Source organism: Myotis brandtii, unplaced genomic scaffold (assembly GCF_000412655.1).
Source record: "Myotis brandtii unplaced genomic scaffold, ASM41265v1 scaffold120, whole genome shotgun sequence".
Classification (NCBI taxonomy): domain Eukaryota; kingdom Metazoa; phylum Chordata; class Mammalia; order Chiroptera; family Vespertilionidae; genus Myotis; species Myotis brandtii.
In genome coordinates, this window is record NW_005354174.1 from 5082337 (window position 1) to 5109077 (window position 26741).

The following is a 26741-nucleotide window of genomic DNA, read 5'->3' on the forward strand; positions in this document are numbered from 1 at the left end:
GCAAGAAAAATAGAAAATATTCCATGCATTGGCTCTCAAAATAAACCACTGGGGATATAAAACTCATCCGCAAATATAGGAAATATAAGCTTCAGTTTTGTATGATGGCCAATGAACTGGGGACGAGAGGAGAAAGGGGAAATGGAGGAGAAGAAAGCAGGGAAAGGATGAGAGATGAGAGGGAGGGAGAACGTTGAAGGACGAGAGAGAGAGAAACACAACATTTCCAGAAGAGGAGACACAAAACGCAAGAGAGCACAGTACAGTGAGAGGTTGAGAATTCTCAAAAGGTTGTTATTTAAAGGTAAATCACTGTTGTCATACCTTCCTACCTACACGAGCATCTTAGAAACATGGCCAGTCAGAGCTGCAAGGACCTGAGCTCACCTTGACCAAGTCACCCTGCACTGGGTTGAATAGTGCTCCTCCCCAGCCCCCACCTAATTCATGATTACAGTGGGGTCTTGACTTACGAGTGACCTGACTGAGTGACCTGACTAACGAGTTTTTTGAGATACCAGCTGTCTCTCAGCCGATTTTTTGTATTGAGTTGACAGAGTAATTTGAGTTAACGAGCTCCTTAACGAGCTCGGTCTGGGAACGAATTAAACTAGTAACTCAAGGCCCCACTGTACCTGAAACTGTGGCAGGCAATGTGAGCAGAGCAAGGACAATGGGCCAGGTGCAGGTCACCAGAGTGAAAAGTCTCAGGTGCCTAGCAAAGGACAATTTGTCGGCCAGGACCTCACTCCCTGGGTGACCTCTCCTCCCTAGCATATCACTGGTCATGCAGCTTGGACCCCTGACCTTTCCTCCCTAGAGATAACATCTAGGCCTCAGTTGTATTTCCACTTGAGGCCCAGAAAAGCAGCCAAACCAGACAGGTGACACCAAGGCTGACCTCAGACCAGCTGCACTGGATAATGACCGCCTGCCCTGGCACGGACCAATCAATCAGTGGAGACCCTGACTCTGAAAGGACACCCCTGGAAAGTTGCTAAATATTATACTGAGATCTTCCCCTGGGACCTCCCCTAAAATCACCCTGATCGCCTATCCCTTTGGTATTTCAAAACAGTTGAGTAGCTTATTTTGAGAGAGGAAGGCTATTTTTCAACAGTGAAATCACCATTTATTTCTTGATCCGGAGCAGTTTTTTCAAGGCATGCCAAGTCCTGCTGGGGATTTTGGACTTAAAACTGTCCATGAGGCAGACCCCTTGATATGAAGTGAGTTAGCCACTCTTCGGGGGTTTCGACTGAGAAAATCCTATGCCGCACACATTAAGTTTTTCATTATTTTGTAGTTCTTCACTCTTTGTTGGATCGTGTCTCTGAAAAACCGATAACAGCTGTGGACCCTCTCCCAGGAAATTGTGTACTCTCCCAACTGTTGGCACCTACTCTCGGGGGTTCACCAGGCTCTGCCCCTGCCCCCCTGGGGACCCAGCTGTGGAGACTGGTCCTCAAATAGCCAGGCAGGCAGACCTCTCCCTCCAGTTCCCCTTTCACTTGAGCCACCTGGTGTAAGCCAGGGCCCAACCTGGCCTGTGGCAGAGGTTTTCTCCCCGATGTGCTAGTGCCACTGGTGGAGCTGAGTTCTTGCTGAGCAACTTTAGGGACCCTCTCCCGACTCTTAAAGACTGAGCCAAGCCAATGGGAATCCGGCAGAAATCCCCAGGGGACAGTGGAGCCTTTATGAAAGGGACTGATGGAATCCGAGGGCTGGAAGGGACCTGGGGCTGGTAGGCTGTCCCTCCGCTGTGCCTGGAGACCACCATCCCCTCCCTTGCCCCAGGGCCTTAGCACCGGCCCCCTTTGTCAGCCTTGCCCCTGGCCTCACCTTTTCCACCTGGTACTCTACTTACCCCCAGGTCTTTGGTTGGACTCAACTTCCTCTCACTTTGCTTGGTTCCCCAAAGTCTATGTTCAGAGGCCTGTGCCCCCCTTTCCTTTGAATTTCTCCATCACAGCATTTGTCCCACTGTTGCAATTGGCTCTCGGCTAGTCTGTATCTACTGTGTGGTTTGTCGCAGGAGAGAAGGCGCCCCCTGATTTTTATAATCTTCTTAACAACAATGTGGAGAAAACGGAGCAGTACTTACTGTGACCAACGCCATCTCGTGAAGCAAGCTGACCACCAGTTCACCCCTATCACCTGAAGGGAATCTTCCTGCATCAACAAGTGGGCCCATTACGTTGTTTACTGCTTTGGATTTTACAGAGTTTAACAAGCACGAGCTGAACCACGTAGCTCCAAGCCACCTGTGTTAGCTCGGACCACTTGGCTGTTGACAACAAGCCCCATCCCTTGTTGGGGGTGGAGATGAACTGTCTAGCTCAGCGGTTCTCAACCTGTGGGTCGCGACCCCTTTGGCGGTCGAACGACCCTTTCACAGGGGTCGCCTAAGACCATCCTGCCTATCAGATATTTACATTACAATTCATAACAGTAGCAACATTACAGTTATGAAGTAGCAACGAAAATAATTTTATGGTTGGGTCACAACATGAGGAACTGTATTTAAAGGGCCAGAAGGTTGAGAACCACTGGTCTAGCTGCTGCCCAAGGCGCTGGCTTCTGCCTCTAAGTTCTCTTAATAAACTTGATGTACTCCTGGGGTTGTCAGCCTCTTTCTTCCGGCTCCAGGCCCCAGGAGATTTTCCCAACAAAGTTTCTTGAGTAAATAAATGAGTAACTAACTGGCTGGTTTTGTGCAGGGTTTCTCTACCTTGGCACTACTGGCGTGTGGGACTTGGTAATTTTTTTTTGTCACCGGGGACTGACCTGTGCAGTGCAGCATCCCTGGCTCTCCTACCCACCAGGTGCCAACAGCACCCCATTCAGGTGTGACAACTAAAAATCTCTCTGGACAAAGGGAGGCAAAATCACCGAGGTAGAAAAATCAGTTTCAATGAATGCAGGTTGTTGACCTCGGAGTCCGATTGCCCATCTTGAGTCTCTGTCCGGGAGTGAGAGTTCAGTTAATCAGTTAACACTGATGGGGCGCTCGGGGTCGGCTCATGAAATGGGTGGCTGACCTCTTAGGGCCCCTCGGAGGAGGGAGAAAATTCCACTATGCAGTTGCTATGGAGCGTTTCAAGCCTTGTAATGACTTGTTACAATGTGAGCACACAAGGGGGCGCTCTAACTAACACTTTCAACCGCGGAGAAAAAAGGCCTCTCAAGGAGCTGGTGCCTGGACACTTGTTCAGTGATGAGCTTGGACTAAGATGCCTTGTTACGCCATCCGGGTGGGACAGTGAACCAGGGTCCGGGATTTAGAGAAATCCTTAGTCCTTAAACCTGCTATGAAGGACCCCTGCGTGTGTGGTTTCCTTAGAGACATAGACAGTGGGGGTAAATAATTAAAAACCCACTTATGCTCCATAAATAAGTCATAAGCAGTAAGAGAGTCTTCCCAGCTTCCATAGCAATGGCCCTGCTCTGGTAGCAGCAACGGACTGATGGAGTGATCCGGGGGCTCTGGCCAGATTGTTAGAAATCATCTAATCCTTTGCTTCCGACCTGAGTCCATGGCCCTGAAAACTGGGAAATGGTGTAACATTTTTGAGACACAACTTTGTGTGTGGTACAGCTTTGTGCCTCTATAGCTTTCACCGTATTTTCAAAGGCATCTAAACCCTGTCAATGTTACGAACCATTTGTTTAATCTCATTTTAGAGATAAAGAATCTGAAGCTCTGAAGTTCAAGTTTCTGCAGCTGGAATCTAGCAGAGCCAGGATGCACTTGGATCCCCTCTGCCTTCAGCCCAGTGGGGTGGTGCTCTGACGGGGACCCGGCCTGGGGGGGTGGTGAGGTCTGAGGCCGCTGAGGAACACGAATCCCAAGGCGTAGAGGGGTGGGAGGGTGCTTTACCAGTAGGGTTGCCAGATAAAATATTGGATCCTAGTTAAATTCATTGATCCTAGGTCAATGAATACTTTTATAGTATAAATACGTACCAAACATTACATGGGACATACTTATACTCGATTATTCATTTATTTGAAATTCAAATTTAACTGGGCATCCTGGGTTTAGGGAGGTTTGGTTGGTTTTTGTTCAATCTGTCAATGCTGTCTGCCAAGGACAGCCTCGGAGCCTTCAGTTGGGCAGCAAACACCGAAGCCCCAGCCAATAGATATTAATGATTCAGTGTTTGAGACTGGCTACCCCCCGGCCCTGCCTTCAGTGGAGGCACAGAGGCCCTTGGCCTCTGCTGATGGGACCTGCTTGGTTCTCTCTGTGACTTCAGCAGGCCTGCGGAGTCCTTGAGCACTACAGATATCCTTTATGCATACGGCCTCTCAGAAGATGACATTTCACAGGTCTTTGAAGAATAAAGATCAAGTTTATTGAATACAACACCCGCCAGAGTGCCTGCAGCTGTGTCACTGAGGCAGCTGGAGGGAGCGGTCTCAGTTTGGTGTGCTCGCTAGTGAAATTCCACTGGAGAGGGCTGCAGCCTCTCACTCACCCACTCAAGACACCATTGGAAACGTCGTAAGACCTCAGGAGACCATTTCTTTAGCAAGGAATAAATAAAAAAATTAGTAAGAAAAATATGCATTTCATTCTTCTATTAAAAATAATATTTGCTGTAGGCAACCATCTTCCTGTTGCTCAGCCTTCAGCGTGGGAGAGGGAAAGAAAGAATACAGAAAAACAGCTTAAGAACATCTGTGCTGTCCAGCTTCATTTTCTGTTTCGTGCATTGCCCGAGGCGAACCTTGTCTTCAAGTTGACATACCAATGGGGTTGCTTCCAAGCGGCGTGGTTTTCCCATTTGTGTCGGGCAAGGTTGCAGAGGGACAGGGTGCCGCTGTCCGGTCAGTGCTATGCACGTCCAAGGAGCAAGGACTACCCAGAACTACAGGCCTTCGAAGGACCAAAGACAAAGAGAGAAACACTAGCCCCTAAGCCAGGCCATTTGCTAGAAGTGATCCACTACAAAAAATAAAATAAAAAATAAAAAATAAACCAGAAAAACAAACCAGGTTTCCGTGTATGAAGGTACTTGGAAAAGTTCTTTATCTCTGTACAAGACAAAATATTCAAGTTTCAAAATATTCCAATGGCCTGCTGACTCTGAACCTCCTTCTGCTGCTCTCCACACCCCAGGATGCTCCGACTGGGGGGGAGGTGGGCCGGGTGGGAAATTAGCCAGCCCCGCTGTATCTCTCTACCCACAACATCAAGGCAGCAAGATGGCTTTAAGAACTGGTGGCTTGGCCTGAGGGATTGCTTTGTTCAGTGGGAGCAGGGCAGGTTCAGAAATAAGTGCACAGAGCTCTTGGAATCGGGAATCGTCTGCTCTTCTTAGAATGTGGATGTCCTCCCGGGGATGAGTGTCCGCTCTCGCAGTCCTAAGTGCCATCAAGGGAGCCTTCCGTTCTCTGTAGTGACAAGACACAAGACAAGGTATGGTCACACCCTTCAGGACTGAAGACTGGCATGCCGAAATGCAGACAGCGCTTCTTAAAGGAACTCCAAAGCAAGGCTGTCTTCTGCCGGCACGGCCCACACTCATTTCCCCCTCGCTCCATGCCTGCTCTGGAGGGCTTGCAGCCTCTACTGCCCATGTGCCTGTTGCACAGCAGACTACCAACCAACTCCCTCCAGCACCCACTGTGCGCCCAGCACTACGTCCCCTGGGTGCTACACTTACCCACAGAGGAAGACTAGTGAAGTCAAGAGAGACCTGTCTTCTTGCTCCAGCCCTGCCTCTAACAGAAGGTGGACCTTCTCTAGGTCTGTGTTTTAATTTAAAAAATGAAGGACTGAACACTGATGACCAACCTTGAATGTTTTCAAATTATATTATTCTGCCTTAAAAAGGAATGAAATTCTGATAGATTTCAACATGGATCCACCTTGAAAATGCTAGGCTAAGTGAACTAAGGCAGACACAAAGGAACAAATGTTGTATGATTCCACCTCTATGAGGTCCCCAGAGTATTCAAATTTAGAGAGACAGAGTAGAACAATGGTTGCCAGGGGCTGGGGGGACAAGGGGGTGAGTGTTGTTAAAGGGGTACAGAGTTTTGGTTTGGGATGATGAAAAAGTCCTGTGGGTGGATGGTGGTGAAGATTGCACAACAACGTGAGTGTACTTAACGTCACTAAACTGTACACTTAAAAATGGTTAAAATGGGCCAGGAAGCTCAGTTGGTTAGAGCGTTGTCCCGATACACCAAGACTGCAGGCTTGACCCCCGGTCAGGGCACATACAAGAATCAACCAATGAATGCATAAGTAAGTGGAACAACAAATCAATGTTTCTCTCTCTCTCTCTCTCTCTCCTCTCTCTTTCCATTTTCTCTCTCACTCTAAAATCAATCAATCAATAAAAATATGTAATGGTTAACATGGTAAATTTTATGTTGTATATGTTTTATAACAATAAAAAAGGGATTCCATATGCCTTCTTGTAGTGTTCTCTAACTGCTTCATATGGTATTTATGTCACCTCCCACCCCCACCCCCATCAGTGACTAGACCCACATCTTACCCAGGCAGTTCTCTATGCTGAGGATGCAAGAACCTGACACACTCCCCCCACCCCACCCCCAATTTTATATCCTGGAATTCTTGACAAACAACCCTGCTGTGAACTAGAAGGTGGAAGAGGTCCTAACAAACGGTAGGAGTTCAGAGGTGGAGCAGGATGAAGGTCTGAGGGGCTTCAGCTGGAAGCCTAAGGCTCTGCCTCCTCCTCTGCCAGGAGAGACCCTGGCGGGCCAAGAGAGCTGTGCTGGCCCAGGGGGCTGGAGGCCCGCCAGCCTTGGCAGCCACCCCCGCCCCATTTCCTCCTCCACTGGAGGGTGACCCTGGTCCAGCCTTTTTGCAGGGCCCAGACCAAGTCCCTCCCCAGTCACCTCTGCTCTCCTCCGAGGGAAACCAGCACTTGGGGAGCTGCTGTCAGACCAGCCCCACAGACAGGAAGGGCTGGGCCACAGTCAGCTGCGCCTGGGGATTTTGAAGTAAAGGTGAACACGCTCACATCTAAGGCCTGTGCTTAAATCAGAGCCAGCCGTCAGCCACGCAGACAGAGACGAAATCGCCCTGCTTTCTGGCCAAAGGTCATTTTTGCTTCGAACACCCTGAGGGGATCTCTACTTCCTGCTTCTAGATTGTGCCCCTTATGAGCATTTCCAATAAACCAGGTCTGCTAGGTGTTCATTTAATTCTGCAACAACCGGGGGAGGGGGCTTTAAAACTTACAACTTACAGATGAGGAAACTGAGGCCCTGAGAAATCTGCCCACAGTGACATGGCTGATAAGTGGCTAATAAGAAAAAAAGTCCAGTTTTAATGGGGGTCTCTGATCCTAAGTCAAAGCCTGGCTTTGGTTGAATCCTGTGCCTTGGGTAAGCAGTGCCTTCTTCCCCTCTGTGATGGGGCATCTCAAGGCCAGGTGAAGTTCCCACATTCACACCCAAACCGCCACAGCGTTTGATGAAAAGAACTTCAAAATAGATCATAAACTAGCTTTTAAATGATAGTTTGCATGGTACCTTGCACATGTTTCTCATTTAACCCTGAAGAAACTCCTAATAGGTAATTATTGTTTGTGTTGTTGTCATCATCTCCATTTTACAGACCAGGAAGCTTGAGGAAGACAGGATCACCCAAAAGATGTCTGGAGAACTGGATCTCACACTCCAGTCTCCTGATCCCAACTCCTGGGCAATGCCCACTGCAGCCTCGCTGCCCACTGGCTCCCAGGAGGGAGAAGGTGAGTTGTAAATGGGAGTTGCCTTTCTTCAGTAAGAAGGCAAGGTTCTTTCCAAGATCCCCAGACCCACGCAGGCCCAGATTCCCCCCTTTTGCTTAAGGACTGGGTGTTCTCTTCCACGTTATCTGTCTGCCTCCCTCCGCCACAAATACAATTTATAAACAAGGCAAAAATGGCAGAGGAAAATGAAGTCAGAGTGTGCCATTGAAGTAAGTCAAACAATACTAAATTGGTATTTGGCTGAGTGGCTATCTCATTGTTAAGATATTTCCTCCAATATGTTTTCAGAAGCACCGGCCATTAAACAACTGGGAATGATTGCCAGGTTTGATTTCAGGAAGGAAATCCCCTCCCATTTCCCTGCTGGGCAATTCAATTAATTTTCTCCTGACCCTCACCCACCAGCTGATTATTAGGGAAACTATACCTGCTTCTCTTATAAACAAAATGCTTTCACTTAAAGATTCAAAATTCCTTCCAACGGCTGGGAACCCCTGCTCTCCCACCAAAAGACTTGAGTATTTTGGAGAGCGGGAGCATCCTGGGAGCAGATTTCTGGGCTCACGGGCCAGCTTCTGGGGAAAGGGAAAGTTCTGTCTGTCCTGGACCTTGGAGCCTCTACCAGAGAGACCATTTGGATTGAAGACAAAGTAAATAAGTCGGTCCTGCAGGTCCAGCAGACCTGCCTTGGGTGGACACAGCCATGTTTACTGCAGCGTCTCCTTATCTGGGTCCCACACTGCCCATGGAACAACGGTCTCACCTTCCACTCTTTCCAGGCCATGATGGCTGGGACAGTGACATCACTTTTTGGAGGGAGTCTTGTGTCATGGACTGGCTAGGGGAGGAGGGAGCCTGCACACTTAAATTCCAGTCCTGGCTCTGCTATGAACTAGCTGGGTAACCCTGGGCAAGCTGTTTTGCCAATTTGGGTCTCGGTTTTCTCACCTATCAATTGGGCTCCCTGCCCTTCCCATGTAATAGTCTCTGATTTCAGCCCGGCCGCTGGCTCACTGGTTGAGTGTTGACCTATGAACCAATAGGTCACGGTCAGGGCACATGCCCGGGTTGTGGGTTCAATCCCCGGTGGGGGGTGTGCAGGAGGCAGCCAATCAATGATTCCCTCTCATCATTGATGTTTCTATCTCTCTCTGTCCCTCTCCCTTCTTCTCTGAAATCAATAAAATATATATTTTTAAAGTCTCTGATCTCAGAAGTCTTGGGGGGTTGTTAGGTTAGAAAAAAACATTCATCCATTCCTTTTGTCTTTAAACTGATAGCTTTCCTCCACAATAAGGATGTCAGCGCTTCCTGTCTGTCAAAGGCATAACGACTTCTCTGTTTTATAAGAAGGAAGACTCAGGCAAAGAAAGGAAGCCAGGGGGCCCATTGGAAGGGCTACCAGCAGTCTTGCTGCAAGTTCTTCCCAGACCTTAAAGAAACAGGTTAGTGGGGCAAATTCTTCATCTCTGAAGATGCAAGCTGCCCTTCACTCCTGCACTGCTGCGTGGCTCATAAAAAGGCTGGGAGTAGGAAGACGGGGAGATGGGTCTTTGCAACATTTGAACTTGGACTTCTGCAAGCCTTCCTCCCAAGCCTGGACCCTGGACTAGCAGGAAATATGAACGTGGCTTGTTTGGAGCTAAGTGCCTTAGATTCCCAGTTCTCCGGGAGGGGGTTTCCAGGGTCTCCCTTCATATGTGACACTCTTGGCATGTGTGGCCCAAGTGCTGGGCTGAGATGCAATGATGCAAACAGTGGGAGAGAATATTTGACATCACAACTGGCCCAGCAAAGCTGGCTGGTCTAATGACCCAATATCCATGGGCCCAGGGCTCCTGGTCTGAAACAGACGAGGCCAGTACATGGGTATAATCAGTGGGAATGCAGAATCTGGGTGAGTCTGGAAATATTTCATTGTTCAATGGACTGTTTTTTTTTTTTAAATGATGCATATAAAATGTGTACTTACAGAATATCTGTTTTCCATGAAATCTGTAAAACAAAGGGTAACAGGGAAGTGAGCAATGCAAAGAGAGCGTGTTTGGGTCCTCCCACCCCAACATCTCAGGGGCTGATCCCAGAAGGGAAAGGGGGAGATGATGCAGAAGATGCCAGACCCACAAGCTTACTGGGTTCCCAGGTTTATGGCTCTTTTGCCCAGACAGCTTCCCCTGGGCCCTGTAGCTCTATGTGACAAGCATAGAACGCCCCTGGCCAGCTTATTTGACATTTAAATGACATATATATGTTTGTGTTGATTTCAGAGAGAGGGAGAGAGAAACATTAATTGGCTGCCTCCTGCATGCCCCTTACTGGTGATTGATCTGGCAACTCACGCATGTGTCCTGATTGGGAACCAAACCAGCAACCCCTCATTGCATGGGACAACACTCAAGCTCAACAACTGAGCCACACTGGCCAGGGCTCACTTGACATTTTAAACAGTTTTTTAAAAAATTAGTACCACCTATTATTTTAGGAACAAAGCTGAAAACCATAGAAAAGTAATAGATAAAAGTATCTCCAGTTCTACTCTTCGAACCTTATTGACATTTTTCATCTTTTCTGCTACCAGTAAGCTTCTTTTGGAGTTATAATTATACAGTACCTGCCATTTTATAGCCTATCTTTTTCACATTGCATGATTTTGTAAACATTTTCTGGTACCTTCTTAAACATTATCGTTAGCAGCTGCATAATAATCATTTGATGGATGTTTATTTACTTATCCAGTTCCTTACTTTAATAATTTAGGTTCTTTCCAAGTTTTTGCTATTTTAAATAATGCTGCCAGTATCTTCTTTGGGAATAAAGCTATTTTCATATGCCTTACTAGCCTGTCCATTCCCGGGAGTGGAATCAATGGAGCAGAAAGTATAAACATTGCTGACACTCTTGGCATGTGTGGCCCAAGTGCTGGTCTGAAGGGCAGGACTTGTCCCTGAGGAGACTCGTTTCAACTGTCCGGAGACCACACTGTCTTCTTGCCAGAGTGCATGCTGGGACTAGCTGGCCCTGCCAGGCTTCAGTGATGAAAATGGCCCTGGCCAAATATCAGGAAGAAGAGAGTAGGGGTAAGAAAAGCCAATGAGACCGGCCAGTGTGCTCAGTGGTTGAGCACTGACTTATGAACCAGGAGGTCACGGTTCGATTCCCAGTCAGAGCACACACCCGGGTTGCGGGCTCGATCCCCAGTCTGGGGCATGCAGGAGGCAGCTGATCAATGATTCTCATCAATGATGTTTCTCTCTCCCTCACCCTTCCTCTCTCTGAAATCAATTTTAAAAATACGTTAAAAGAAAAATCAATGAGAACGGGAGGCAGAATTGTCCCTGACTGCATTAGTTAGAGTTAGTTTTCACTGCAAGAGGTAAGAAAGGGGTATGATTTGCCCCATTGGGCAAGACCAGGCCCCAACTAATAGCAGAGTTTGTGAATGGTCAGTGACCCACATGTTGGGGCTGATTCCTAGAGACTGTAGAAATAGACATAAAAACGGAGAAGCCACAGGGACCTCTTGTTATTTGAGGAAGGCCCCGAGAGGAGGTGTAGATTCGAATTGGGGGTGGTTGCCATTCTTGATGGCTGTGGGGTGAAGGCAGGAAGGCCATGACCCCTCCTCAAGTCCCCAGTCTTCCTGGTGGAAGCTCTCCACGGGGCCTCAGTTTCTACCAGCCGCCCAAGCTCAAACCTGGTCCCTCCTAAGTCTTGGGGCCCACCTGTTACAACCCTTCTGTTTCTTTCTCTAATTTAGAAATATCCTGTTTCCACAAGTCCACTTCCCCCTCGAGCCCTGTCTTATCACAGCTCCATTGTGTGTCCCCTCCAGAAGGAACAGGGCCAGCAGTTCCTAAGGGGCCCCTTCTGTCCTGGCCGGGACAGAGGCAGGCGGCAATGGCCAAATGGATGAATCAGCCCGACCGCGAAGCTGAGCCATTGTGTAAACTTCCACACATTGAGTGAGGCGGGCAGCACCCCACCCCCACCCCAAATCTGACCTGGGAGGATCCAAAGGACCCCATGCTTCCTGCTCCCCCAAAGCCCCAAAGGCTCTGGAATGAGACGAACTAGGGAGAAAGCCTCAGTCCGTGTTTCCTAAAGCAATCTGAGCACAAAATGCTAACATTTGAGTCTGCTGATATACACCAAGTTTCTGTACACAAGTTTCTGTGGTTTTCTTTTTGGTAATAGAGGAACCACAACAAAAATAGAATCTGGGGAGCAGTATCCTTCCCCCCCCCACAGAGTATGTTTTTACCCTCTCGAAGTCCAAGCCTGGGCTACTCTGGGCCTCTCGGGGGCGGGGGACTGATCCTCGTGCTCCTCTGGCTCTCCCAGAGGGGACATGGCACAGAGGCCCTCTGTTCTATTTTCTGAATGACCAGCTACTCCTGGTTTACTGGGTTTCTCCCCTTTAAGAAACATCTGTTAGTCTGAATCCCAGGCAAAGGGAAGCAAAAGGTGGAGGCTGAGTGAGCAGATACTCAGGCGGGAAGGAGGGCTCTGTCTGACCCAAAAGGCTTAGGTTAGTGTCTGGAGCAGGACTGGGCATCTTTTCCCAGGGCCTGGAGTTGTCAGGGGGACATGCCCAAGACACCTCCCAAGGTGGGCACAGGGCACCTAGAGAGAAAAACCAGCTCTGCTGTTGGAAGATCGCAGGAGGTGAATTCCTCTGAGCCGGGGTTTCTTAACATTGGCACTCTCAGCATCCTGGTCTGGAGCAGTCTTTGATTTGGGACTTGTCCTGTGCCCTGGGAGGTGTCCAGCAGCATCCTGGCCTCCACTCACTACAGGCTGTAGCATCCCCCTCCCCCCAGGTTATGGCAACCAAAAATGTCTCCAGACATGGCCACATGTCCCCTACATTGAGAACCACTGCTCGAAGCGCTGGAAGTCTCACTCAGACTGGAGTTCTTTCACAGGGAAGAACTTGACCGTGTTGCTAATTGTAATAAACCACTTTACCCTTCCGTTTCAAAAGCCAGTGTAGACATAGGCTAATGGGTTTTGCTTTGGATGACCTGTGAGCCACTTTATAAAGTATTTTCAGAATTAGCTGGAGCCCAATAAAATGTGCCGAATCAGAGGTAAACTTTCCTGGCCAGAAATTACAGTTCACACAATCGTGGCTCAGCCAGGCTGAGGGAGCTGCTGAGAGCCATGGACCGCCATGCGTTTACAGAGAGGCTCCCTACACAGCCATCATTTCTCTAGGAGAATAAGGAGAGAGAAAGAAAATGAAATCGTTCCTTGGCTTAGCCAGGACCAGACAGAGAGGAGGAAGTCGGTGACAGAGAAGTGGTGGGTATGAGGTAGGGGTTGACTCCAGGTCACCCTGCAACCCAGAGCACCAGAGCTAGGAACAAGCCCCGGGAAGACACAGCTATCTAACTCACAGAGCTCAGGGGAGTAACCAATTACCCTGCAGGAAGTCCTCAGCCACGGGACGGGAGTAGATCGGGTCTGCTTATGTGTTAGGAGAGAGACACCACACTGTAACCTCGACTACTTTCTCTAACCGCTCACCTCTTCAGACCACTACATCACTGCTTCAGCCTAATCATCAGCCATAACTAGAGCGGCTACTGCTGACTCAGATTTGCAAATAAGTGAAAAGGGAACAAGAACTTTGGGAAATCTCAAGTGCTAAGCTTGCAGATCTAAACCATGAGGCATTATCAGCATTTTCTCCATTTCCCTAAGAAACAGAAGATTACAGAGACACAAAAGCTCTCAATTTGGTTTCTTTCTGATGTGATTTTTCTAGTTCTGGGCACCCCTCTCCTTCCTTCCCTAACATGTGGCAACAAATCATTTTTTTTCTTTAATTTAATTCTTTATTATTTAAAGTATTAGGTATGTCTCCTTTTCCCCCCATTGATCTCCCCCTGGCAAAAAAAAACACACATGCCCTTACCCCTCTACTGTCTGTGTCCATGGGTTATACTTATATGCATGCATACAAGTCTTTTGGTTGATCTCTCACCACCACCCCTCCTTTGCCTTTCCTCTGAGGTTGGATGGTCTGTTCAATGCTTCTATCATCTTATAATTGGAAAGGGGAGAAGATCAAAGACCAAGAGGTTTCCTTGCCATAGACTAAGAGTAATTGCTGGGACAAGATGTCAGATTAACTATAGTCAACATATGGTAGGCTCTGAGTAGACAGAATAGCAGACGTGCATGGCCATGGCCATGACTCAGTGGGAGACATGGAGTTGGAAGAGATGTCCCCCTCCTCCCCATTTCATTTATTTTATTATTACCGTGCTTTTTAATCATCACCCAAGGACTTGTTTATTGATTTTTAGAGAGAGAAAAAGGGAGAGGGAGGGAGGGAGAGGGAGGGAGAGAGAGAGAGAGAGAGAGAGAGAGAGAGAGAAGAAGAAGAAGAAGAAGAAGAAGAAGAAGAAGAAGAAGAGATCAGTTGCCTACCATCCATGCCCCAAGCGGGTATCAAACCCACAACCTGGATATGTGCCCTGACTGGAAATCAAACCTGCAAACTTTTTGGTGTATGGAAGGACGCTCCAACCAACTGAACCGCCTGGCTGGGGTCCCCTCCTCCTAATTTTAAAGAACCCACCTGCCCACCACAGCTCTTCCTTATCCACTTTAGGGCCACATACGCTCCTGAGGGACACTGAGGTGTTTACAGCAATTCTGCATGGGTCAGGGGCGTTTTGTTGAGAATTAATGAGAAAACTACCACCGGGGACAGGGGGAGAAATGAGGGGTCAAGCCATATAACCTCGTAAGGCAGTGGTTCTCAACCTTGGCTGCACATTAGAATCACCTGGGGATCTTTTTAAAATCCTGATTTCTGGGCCTCATCCTCCGGAAATTCTGTTTCTTTGTTATGGGGTGGGGCCACAACATTAGTAACAAAGAAACAGAATTTCCAGAGGATGAGGCCCAGAAATCAGGATTTTAAGATTCCCAGGTGATTCTAATGTGCAGCCAAGGTTGAGAACCACTGTGCTAAGGGCAGAGTTGAGACCAAACCCCAGGTCTCCATCTCCTATGTAGGATGTTCTCCATCAGGTTCACAGTACAAAGAACCATCCAAGCAGGACTCTGGCCAATGTGAATGCAGCGGAAACCCAGTAACTGGGCCCCTGAGATCCCTGACTTAATTCAGACTTGAAGGGGAAACTCTGGCTTAAAGGCAAATACCTATGTGGTCTTGGAGTCAAGGGTGGATAAAGGGTTAGGTGACTCATAGAAGTTACTGATGACTCTCTCCTCACCAACATGTTCAGGGGGATGGATGCTTCCAGACTGACTGAGGCATAGACTGAGACTCTCTGAATGTCATAACTGAAAGGCAACTTAAGATCATGCTTTCAACCACCTCCTTTGACAGATGAACAGGCAGAGCTTAGTCACATTCACAGAGACACAAAGTAGCCTGCTTGTTGTTGGGGCTGAGGAGAGAAGGGGGTTTTGTTCAGTGGGGAGGAAGTTTCAGTTTGGGAAGATGAAAAACTTGTGGAGATGGATGGTGGTGATGTTGTCCAATATTGTGAATGGATTTAATGCTCCTGAAAAGTACACTTAAAAGTGATTAAAATGGCAAGTGTGAGGTATACTGTACCACAGTTAAAATAAATAAATAAGCCCAGCCATTGTGGCTCAGTGGATGGAGTATCAACCATGCACCAAGAGGCCACCAGTTCAATTCCGGTCAGGGCACGTGCTCAGGTGGTGGGCTCCATCCCCAGTAGGGGGCGTGCAGGAGGCAACCGATCAGTGATGCTCCTCTCACATCAATGTTTCTATCTCTCCCTCTCTCTTTCCCTCTCTCTAAAAATCAATAAAAACATATTTCTAAGTAAATAAACAAATAAATAAAGCTGAGCTTGGAGACTAAAGCCAAGGTCACAAAGACCTGTGCCTCCCACAGACTACGAGAACCTTACACTTCTCAGCCAGGTCCTACCCAGAGCCCTGCCCTGGGGCTGCTCCTTGGAGGCAGGCCTGCCCGGTGCCCTTTGGCTTATCTAGAAGAGCAGTTTGCTTTTGTACCACTCAGGGAAAAATGGGGTTTAAGAGCCAGAACTACGCCCTGTGAGCCAGTTCCCGAAATAGCCAGTGCTGAAGTGCTGCCCGTTGGAAGACGCTGGGGAACTGAGGAATTAAGGTGGGGAAAAATAAAAAATTAAGAAGGAAAGGTCAGATAAGACTCAGCTCTGCCCTCAGCCTGCTCACTGACCTATCCAGAGACCCTTCCCCCCACCAGGGCCTTTGTTTTATTGTGGATATCTCTCTCTCTCTCTCTCTCTCTCTCTCTCTCTCTCTCTCTCTCTCTCTCTCTCTCTCTCTCTCTCTCTCTCTCTCTCTCTCTCTCTCTCTCTCTCTCTCTCTCTCTCTCTCTCACACACACACACACACACACACTGTTATCTCTGCTGTCCACCCTGAGCCATCCCTCCAGGATCAATGAGGGTAAGAAAGACCCTACCCCTTCACACAAGAAGCAGAGCAGAACTCAGAGTGACACAATCAGAAGGGAACTCAAAGCATCTAGAGCAGGGGTGGGGAACCTTTTTTCTGCCAAAGGGCTATTTGGATATTTATAACATCATTCTCAGGCCATACAAAATTATCAACTTAAAAATTAGCCTGCTGTATTTGGTCCAATATTTAATCAACTCACCCCTAATGCCTTGGCAGGGCCAGACCAAATGATTTCTCGAGCTGGACTTTCCCCCACCCCTGATCTAGAAGACGGTTCTAAAAGTGTGGTCCCCAGACCAGCAGCAGCAGTGGCTGTGGGAATTGGTTGGAAATGCCTATTCTCAGCCCCACTCCAGACCTACTGAGTGGGAAATGCAGGAGGTGGTGCCAAGCCTCCTGTGTTTAAACAAACCTGGAGAGCCCTGTCCTACATCCGAGCCCAGGCCCCTCATTTCACAGAGACCGAGGTCCAGAGGGGTTCCATGGCTCACTCAGTCACCCAGACCAGACCAGACCAGACCAGGCTGTTACCCTTAGCTCCTGAATTAGAGAGAGTGCAATCCTCTGATTAAGCTGATGATAATGTGGAAACCAAACAAACAAACAAAAAAGTGGGAAAATGTAGAAGCTCACAGCCAATCGGTTTGGCAACACAGAGAGGACGTGTGAAGGCTCTGCAGCCAGCTCCCTGGCTTTGAGTCCCCGCTCGGCCACTGCTGGCCTGGGCACCAGGACGAGTTATTTACCACCGGGGCCCATTTCCTCCTCTGCAGAGCAGGAGAAATAACAGTGAGCATCTGACAGTAAGAGGAAGAGAAAGAAAAAGAAAAGCGGAATCAACCAAGGCCTCTTTATGCAGCAGCCGAGCGGGAAACCGCTCAGAAACAGGACGTGCCTTGGCTTCCAGGACGGGAACCAAGCCCAACTGACCCCTGGTGGCCCAGACGGGAGCTCCCTGGCCTGGGAGCCGGGAGATGGCTTTGGTCTCACCCTGGGCACTGGGGTTCCAGTTCCTCTTGTTTTTTCCAGCTAAAACAGACTGAATGCTCACTCTAGGGTAGAGATAATACACTGACTGCATGTGTGGGGTGGGTAATTAGCACCATCTCCCCTGACCCTGTCTCATCCCCCTTTTTCATTGAATTCCATCTCCACTTAACAGGCGAAGAAATTGAGCCTCAAAGAAGTTAGGCATCTTAGTCAAAGGGTCAAAGTCACACAGCTGGTAAGAGGCAGGAGAGGTTGATGACTCCCAACACAACAGGGCGCTTCACTGTCTTGAATCCCTCCCTACAGGGTTGGGTGCCTGTGGTCCATTCCATCCCAAGGCCAGAGGGAGCAGTCACATTCCAACAGCCTGGCACTGAGGACTCCGGCATCTAGAACCAGCCTGGGGACCCCGAGAGAACCCACTTGAGCAGCTGCCTCAACGCAGATGCAGGAAACCAGAATACACCTCCCCCAGATACGCCACTTTGGCACAGCAGTGATTTTGAGCTGGAAGCAGAGAATCAACGGATGCAGAAAGAAGCCGTCTGGGAGCTTCTCTTATCGGAGTAAAAGCAGAAACTTCTGAGACCTAAGAACTGCCATAAACCCCCTGCCCCAGGAAGTTTTATGGTCATGAAGACTCGGAAAAGCTGGTGCCGAGGTGGACATCCACAAATAAGCCTGACGCCCCAGTAGGTCCCCCATATATTTACCTTCCCACAGCTCTCTACCTGGAACCCCTTTTCCTTTGTTTTGTCACTTCTCTATGAATTTATTATTCTTGGTTAACATGCCAAATAAGCCACAGATTTTAATCCCTCCACCAAGTCACTTATCACCTGCTTGTTTTTCTCTCGTTAATCTGTCTTTTTTTCAGCAGGGCCCCTAACAACAACCCTTGGGAATCCACACTGGGCATGGCCTTCCTCAGCTGGAAGGGGCCTCCAGGGATAGCCCTAGGTGACTACAGACCCCAAGGCCTTATCCCTGCAGCCTGCCCGCCTACCAGCTTCCCTCCCAAAGACAGTGCCGCTCAGGGATCAGGAGCATGGAGCCTGGCTCTGGGGTGGACTAGTTCTCAGGGACTTGCTTGCTGTGTGACCTCGGGCAAGTATTTTAACCTCTCTATGCCTCAGTATCCTCATCTATAAAATGGGGTTTATTGTGAGGATTGAAAGAGATCATGTAACCTAGACCACTTGGCACAAAAGCTCAATAAATGTGAGCTTTTGCACAACCAAAGCAACTGCAAGGGAACCATGTCTGGGACCATGAGAAAAGCAGAAGAGACATTTTTGCAGTTACTAAACAGGACCAACCTTGAACCCTACCTGACCTTTAGCTTTCTTTCTATTACATGGATGAACAGAGAGAAGAACAGAGAAAGCCTGTTTATTTCCAAATTTACATTTTACTAGCTCTGAATATATTGAAAATGCAAAATCAGATACTTAAGCCAAAAATTCCCCAGCAAATGGTTTTCAAAAATTATTTAGTGCTGAGTCCCACAAGGGGCTGAGTATCTGCTCCAGCCATGAATTAGCGTTAAAAAAAAATTACTTAAGGAGTGATTCCTATTTCAGAGAAAAAGTAGGCTCTTCAGGTAAGACAGTTACCTGTCTTCTCAAATGTTGTCAGCATCAGAAACATCTGGGAACATGTTAGAGTTCAGATTCTGGCGACTGTGGTTCTGTGGGTCGGGCTGGGCCCGGGACCATGGCTGCTTCTGGCCTGTGGACCACACTTGCATTAGCCGGGCTTTACCGAGTCTCCCAGCCCTTTTTAAGAATTCCCTTCCAAAGAATTCATGTACATAGAGGTCTGTTATTCAAAGGAAGATATCCCTCTAGCAACTGTCTCCCTCAGGATGCTTATGCCTTTTACATTGCAATTTATTTTCAGAACTTAAAAGTAATCTCTGTAGATTTCATTTCTGCAGAATGGAATGCAATAATTATACAAAAAATGAGATGGTTGGGAGCATCCCGGTTCCATGCCTGCCAGGCACTGCGCTCGGTTTGGGGGAAGCTCTTCACCTGCAAGCGGGGAGGTGGGAGTAGAAGTGGGTCTAGGCAGAGGCTAAGGGAATGGAGCAGATCCGACTCCCTCCCCCGAGGTCCGCATGCTCCCAGGAAGGCTGAAGCCACTGACCATCTTCAAAGCAAAGCGCCGACTCTGTCTAAGACCTTCTTGGGGGAGAGGGGGCTCTGCACCAGGCCCCCATGGGGAGCAGGTGAGGCTCACTGCCTGGCACCCACCCTGCTTCTCGGGGTCACAGAAGAGCTCTGCCGAGTGTCCTGTGAGCACACAATGGTGCCAGCACCCACTCCTGTCCAACAAGCCCAGCAGCTGGGCGCCTGTTTGCCTGGTGAGAGTCAACTCTGTGTAAGAGGTGGCACCCCTTCTTGACGTCCTTTGCTCCCTCTTTTGTCTGCCCACTCCCAGGACCTCATGGATGATGCTGGGGGCAGTGCCCACCAGGCTGGGGGTCAGGGCCCCTCACTCACCGGGGTTAGCTTTCCGGATCTCACTGTACACTGTCTCCGTGCCTTTCCTTCCCAGACCTGGAAAGGGACCAGGCACAGGTCAATAGCTGCCTCTGAGAACCAGGTCGGCCCACTACTGAAGCAGGAAAATATCTGAGGCTTCCCAGGCAAGGCTGCACCCTGCTACCCCAGCCCACGAATGCCATCTTCAGGAGCGCCTGCAGACCCCCTCACCACGAAGCCGGGCCACTTCCCAGCTTTAGAAGACCTGGTCTAACCAGTGTCACTCAGCTGGAAGTATGAGGTTAATAGGTCACCTTGGGAACCCTGGACCAGAGGGGCCGGCAGCCTCCAGCTTGGGGCCTCCTCCCTGTTTCCCTGCCCTGTGTCCCCGTGTCCAGCTTCACTGTGTCCCAGAAGGCTTGGCTACAGCTTTCCAATCGCCTGAGGTCCACGTTACAGCCTGAGTGTCATCTGTGCCTAAGGATTAGCTGGGACGGAGACCGTTTACAAACCTAGGCAGCTGGGCTGCTCAGTTTCACATGCCTGTACCTGGGCCTCACTGCAGCTCTGTCTGCATTTGTCTGGGGTGGGTCCTGGCTTTGGCTATTTTTTTAAGTGCTGCCAGGGGGTCCTAATATGAGACTGGGTTGAGATACTCTGATCTGGGCTATTTTGAAACAGCAGGCAAGATGGGCCACCCCAGGTGTGGATTCTACCCAGAGGAGATGCAAGGGTTTGGGAGACCAAGAGCACCCATTCGGCCATCTGTTTATGTATATGCACTGCCTGTATATACACACATGTACACACACGCCTAGTGCATCTACACGCATTGTCCACACACATATAGTAGGTACACACAGTATGCACATACAGGCCTGCACGCCCGTGCATACACTCACATACACACCCACAAACCCTGAGGAAACAGGATGGAACCCAGCTGCTTCCCTGGCTCCTCTCAACTGCACAAGCACCAGGAAGCCTTATTGTAGAAAGGCATCTGATGCCATGTGGCCAGCACTCTCCCTCTGCACATTGGGAACCGGAGCCCCCGACAGGGTGAGCCCTTCCTGCTGCCACAGCCAGCGCCATGTAGATGTTTCCTTCCTCAGTGGCAGATGGCCTGGGCATGCCCATGGACTCTAACTGCACCAAGATACTCTCAACTCACCCTGTTCCAGAGACACCCCCCTCTCTTGCCCCTGATCCTGCACAAATTCCTCCACTACCCTCATGGCCCTTTCTCTTTGCTCTATTCCTCCTCATCCTCTAAGCCCCAGGACAAGCTTTGCTCCTATAGTCGGAGCACACACCCTCACACACCTATATACTCCCTCACACACTCACCCCTTCCTGTGCCCAGGCAGTTACAGAGGCCCCTGTGCCTCACAGCACTCTGGGGACACTTGCCCACTACACGCTGACATTCTTTGTCCCCACGACTGCCTCCCCTCGTGGCCCCAGAGCCCCTCCAGGGCAGCGCCTGAGGTCTTGTGCACCTCCCAACCCCAGCACCTGCATGGCTACCTGGAGGCACCTGTAAAGGTTTGATGTGACAGTGAAGGCACCAGTCAACGTCCCTGTAAGTGTCTCTATCTGAAACCCAGGGCCTTCAGGAAGGTCTTGGCAGTTAGCCCAATCCCTGAGGTTTTTGGTTTTAGGATTAAAATCCTGGTCATTCATTCCACATTGAATGGCAAGGGTTCTGTGGCAGGACCCGAATGCCAGAGACAGCCTGGGGGGTGGTTCAGATCCCCACGGCTAAACTTGAGGCACTTGGGGTTGCCAGGGCCGTGAAAAAGGAGACTCCCTTGTGGCAGGGAACGGGAGCGGGAACTCAGTAGAGCGGCTGAGATACCAGGTACCCCCCTAAGAGGACAGCAGAGAGGCCCACGCCGCTCTCCCCCTGTGACACAGATTTGGGGGTGCCAGGGGTCCACCAAATCCCTAGAGGACTCTCTGCTCAACGTCAGGCCTGGCCAGTCCCTCGCTCAGTGTGATCTAACAGCTCCTGTGTGCCGGGCACCACGGAAGAGGAAGCGGTGAACTGGACCAGCTTTCAGGAGCTGCAGGCTGCAGGGTGATGGGTGTGCAAACAGTGCTGTAGGACCCTGTGTCCGGGCGCACCAGGTCGCTGCCAGCTCATCCCCTGACCCAGCCCCCCATGGAAGTGGAGGAGGGGCAGGGGGCCCTGGCGGCCAAGCCTGGGGCCCTGGACACCCTGTGAACTCCACTGCCCCAGGTGCATAGGGGTGGTCTCTCTGGTTACCTTGGGGACACTATCACCCTCTGGACCCGAAGAGCCACACTCAACTCCCTTTAACCTCCTAATGGCTTGCCCGCCTGGGCAGCAGGGTGGCTGCCTCTTCTTGGTGCCCCAGTGGTTTCTCCTGTGCCCTCCTGGTTCTGCCCAGCTCAGTGGTGGGCGGGAGCTTGCAGCTCATCACTCCCCTCCCCTCGCTGCTGTCAGCAGCTGCCTGCTAATGACTAAACCAGCCAGCAGGCTGTTTGTCTCTGCTGTCAGAGGGATTTCCAGATGGGGCTTTATTTTGGCTTGTTTTTCTCTGTTAACAGAGAAGAGATGGCTTCAACCTCATGGGGTTTTCCCAGCAATTAGGCTCAGAGCAAACAGGCAGCAAACCGGGGTTTACCGAGTTCCTTCCTGCCCCTCCTCCACCCTCAAGGGACAGCTGGTCAGCTGCCAGCCAGGGTTAGAAGTGGACCCAGTACCCCCTTCCCCTCCTCCACCCCAACTGGGGAGGAGGGGGGCCTTGAGGACAGGGAACTGGGTTGGCCAAGACCAGGTCAAGTTTACTCATCACTGGCCTTGCATCCACAAAGTCCTTTCCTGGCTTGGTAACTCCCCAAGAGAAAGCCAAGGGGCAGCAGCATAAGCCAGGCCTGCCCTCTGCCACACAGCCCTACTCTCAGCTGCCAAAGATGCTGGATCCAAAAACCGCAACGTGAATCCTCTAGAAACTCTCCATTTCCACACAAGTGACCCCCATTCTAGCTCTACTGAGGCCTCCACAGCCCCCACAGCACCTTTGTGCAAATTGGGAAAAGGTGACCACTTGGGTGGTTACAACCCTGTAGGTGCACAGCTTGGCAAGGAAGGCGCCCTGCCTCACCTGTCCTAATACTTCGTTTCTCTTCAACACTTCCCACCCCTTCAAGCAAATTAAACCAGACACTACTAACTAACATGGAAACATTCCCAAGGAACCCTTCTCCAAACCCTGCTTCCTTCTTCCTCCTTCAGGGCCTTACATACAAAGCTTCCCGGGCATCAGGCAGAGCCTGTAATTCTACCTCCTCCAGTGCCCCTCCCCCTATGGGCCAGAAGCAGAGTAAAGGCAGGGCCTGGCCCTCAGGGGTAGTACCATTATCTGCTTGGGCACTCAGTGGGGTATGGAGAGTCAAGAAGATGGGTGTGTGTGTGTTTCCACACACATACAAAATCTTTGGGCAGCCCTGCCCTCTTGTTATAATCCTCCTTTCTTCTATAGCCCAAGTCCCCTAAAGAGGAAGTAAGCTTCTACCCATGGACCGAGCCCCAGGATGCCCAGTGATGGAGGGGCTCAGGCTGGACCAGGGAAGGCTGCCGGGAGCCCCCTAACGGTCCCATCTGCCACAGCCCACCCAGACTCAGTTCTGAGCAGGAGACCCCTGTGCTGCCTCCTCTTGGGCACCTGGAATTTAACCCAACTGAACCAGTGGTCACCACGGGCACATTCCTCCCAATCGCAGACATCACAGCCATCCATGAAGGAATTTTGTCTCCCCCATCCTGGCTGTGAAATTTTTCATCCAGTGTTGTGATCTGTCTCCAGAATATATCTGGAATCCATCCATTGCCAGCACTTTGGCTCCACGCTCATCTCCTCTTGTCTAATGATAACATTCTTGTTCCCCGTCACATCCGTCCTCCACACCAGCCACAGGAATTGCCTTTTAAAGAAGGAAGTTGGAACCTGCCACTTCCCTGCTTAAAGGCTTCCAAATCCGCTGAGACTAGAATGCAAAGAGGACTTTGGAGGCTCCATCCCGTCCACCCAGTTCCATCTGCCTCCTCTCTCTGCAGATCCTTAAGTGAGCCAAACTCTGGGCCACCTCCACACTGCCCTTCTCATTTCCTGGGTCCTTCCTCCTCTGGGAGGGGCCACCTTCTTTGTGCCCCTTCAGGCTACAGCTTAAATGCCACCCCTCAAACAGGCCTCCAGGGACCACACAAGCTGGAATAGGCATCACCTTTCACACCTTCTCATTGTACCCCTTCTCTTCCTTCTGAGCACCTGCTATAACCTGATATGATTTATTCTTTGGTTCCTTGTTTTCTTGGCTCCCTCAGAGGCTCTACCTCCATGGGAGGTACCTTCGCTGCTGATGCATCATGGCCCCTGAATTTATTAACTCAGCAAGTGAATCATTTTACAATGAAATAAAGAAGAGAACTCCAGGTCGGCCATGGCCCCCACCCCTCCCAGGTCCCGTCTGGACTTGGAAGTGGGGTGTGCAGATGGGCCACACCAACTCTAGGGACCATTTTCACTGCAGGCTATGGGAACCGTGCCCAGTTATGCAGCTCACAGCCTAGGGCTGTACGGGACGGTGTTACCTGGAAGGCTCTCTGCACACACCTGTTGACATGTACTGGGAACCTAAGCGAGGAAAGCAGGAAGGAACCCCAAATGCCTCCCAGATCCTGGAGCAAGAGGTGAGGAGACACGCCATCACCATGTGGCTCTGGCTAAACCTTGCAGGCTTGTCCTGGGAAACAGCCCCAGGCCTGCCTGCTGAGTGGACACTGCCTGGCCTCAGCCTCGACAGCGAAGGGCAATAGCCCTGTGAGCTTCCCAGCAGCGGAGATGGATGTCCTAGTGTTTGCTGGGCACTGGCCCACTCCTGGCCAGTCTCCCCAGCACAGACCCAGGGACCTCCAGGCCAACCTGCCCCTGAGAGAACCAGGCACATAAAACCAAAACCAAAACCAAAACCAGAGCCCCTAATTTACACAGGAAGGGATTCTGTACTTTCAAAAGCCTTTACCCACGTGTTCCTTTAAATAGCAAAGCACCCACTCACTACCTTCAGACATTTCATTTACACAGCTCGGTCTGCAAGCAACTTTTTAAGGAGGATGCTGGGTTTGGGCCAGGGGGCATACCTCTGGAAGAAAGCTCAAAGACCCAGGAGTGAGGCTGATCTCAAAAAGTCTCAAAAAACACATTTCTTAGGACTTAGTAAATTGCTCAATAGAACATATCCATTATTAGTAGTATACGAAATAATAACTGATGAAATGTTACACCTCAAAGCCAGGGCGGGGTCATTGCTCCTGCCTTAGGCATGTTCAGCAGGTCTGTCTGCTGACTACCTCTGTTGTGAGCGACTGAGGGCTACTAGCCTCTTGTTCCTGGGTCACAGCCCACCTTACCCTGCGCGTCTACACCCAAGGAGAGAGCAAAGTGTGGGGAATCACTCGAGTGATGGCGTTTACCTTCATGAGGCTCAAGGGAGTTCACTTCCACTTCTGTGTACTCCACGTCCAAGGTCAGAGGCTCTGCCCAAAGGAAACACAGCACCATGCGGTTAGACAGAATCCCCTCAGGAGCCTCGGGTGGCACTAAAGATTTCCATTCAAATGATTAAAGTATTCTGGATTTTTTGGGGAAGCCAGCACAGGTGTATCTCCATTCTAAGTGGGAGAGAGATCTCAGGCAGGGGAGGCAGTGTTAACCTGGCACTCCCTGGAATGTGGAGGGGCCCTCCTGCCTGGGTCCCTGGTGTTTCTGCAGTGGGAGGGTTAGTAAAAGCTCAATAGTCCAGCTGGTGTGGCTCAGTGGTTGAGTATTGACCTATAAACCAGGCGATCATGGTTCGATTCCTGGTCAGGGCACATGCCTGGGTTGCGGGCTTGATCCCCCATGTGGGGAGGGCAGGAGGCAGCTGATCAATGATTCTCTCTCATCATTGATGTTTCTATCTCTCTCTCCCTCTCATTTCCTCTCTAAAATCAATAAAAATATATTAAAAAATTTTTAAGCTCAATAGATAACTGTATGTCTTACCATCACCCTTTTTTACCAGCCCCTTAACACTCCCAGCTTCTCTGAGACAGAATTGACATATACCATAAGTTGAAGGTGTCCCACCTGATGATTTGCACTGATGCTATTAAAAAACAAATAAAACAAAAACCCTCACCTCCTCCTCTACTCTCCAAGAGAAAGGAGATTCTCCTACCTTATTCACTGAGTAGTCCGTTCTGATTTAGGAAGTTCCTTTTTGGGTCTAACCCAGTTCTCTCCTACCGGAATTTAGATCACTTTCCCATTAATGACACTAGATATGTCTTTGGAGAAAGTCTCCATTTTATCAGCTGCTGACAGGATCATTAAGAGAGGTGGGGAAATACCCAGCCACAGGTATTAACAGTTTTAGTTCTTCTCCTAGGGGTCTTTTTTCATGTAAAGGTTTCTAATTTTTTAAAAAACCCACTACATTATACAATTACCTTTCTTTTCTTTTACTGCGTTTGTTTCATGGTTTCCAATATCTTCATCGTAACCTAGTTTGGAAAATAACAATTAGGATGGGTGGCAGCGGAAATTCTAGTTTTCTATACATAACTTTTTTCCTCCCTCCTTTCCCCCTCCCACTTCCCCCTCCCCCAGCAGTGTCTCTGGGTTCTGGATCCCCTCCTGGTCTCCCCGTGGCCCCATCCACCCCACTGTGTGGTCTCTCCCTAACACCCGTGGGATGGCCGCCATCCCGTGGGAGGGACACTTCTGCTTGTGAATGGCTTAAGATTCCGAACTGTTCACTCTGAGCAAGTTCATGAGAAATTAAACTTAATTGCAAAAGGGACGGCTCTGTAACCACAACCATGAAGGACACTAGGACACTAACCTCCTCCAGCTGGAGAAGGAGACCCATGAGAACAGGTTTAAAAGGCAGTGAGTGTCTCTAGGCCACCACTCAGTAGGCAAACAAATGTTTGATCTTTTTAAAAAAATTTTTTAATCTTTATTGTTGAAAGTATTACATATGT

The 26741-nt window shown here is 49.7% G+C and overlaps 1 protein-coding gene across 8 annotated transcripts in view; it reads right to left on the reverse strand.

Moving 5' to 3' along the window:
- Positions 1 to 4335: 4335 nt before the first annotated feature.
- Positions 4336 to 26741, reverse strand: part of PECAM1 (platelet/endothelial cell adhesion molecule 1) — a 50547-nt gene continuing 28141 nt past the window's right edge. For 2 of the 8 annotated variants that reach the window (XM_014532353.1, XM_005858661.2), the window contains 6 exons: positions 26205 to 26258; positions 25188 to 25250; positions 19703 to 19759; positions 18812 to 18926; positions 9715 to 9737; positions 4336 to 5400 (listed from right to left, as the gene is read on the reverse strand). In XM_014532353.1, the coding sequence (XP_014387839.1) occupies positions 18820 to 18926; positions 19703 to 19759; positions 25188 to 25250; positions 26205 to 26258 (281 nt within the window). In that variant the 3' untranslated portion in view covers positions 4336 to 5400; positions 9715 to 9737; positions 18812 to 18819. The remainder of the gene's footprint in view (positions 5401 to 9714; positions 9738 to 18811; positions 18927 to 19702; positions 19760 to 25187; positions 25251 to 26204; positions 26259 to 26741) is intronic. The other 6 variants (XM_014532349.1, XM_005858663.2, XM_005858662.2 and 3 more) reach the window with 6 other exon arrangements.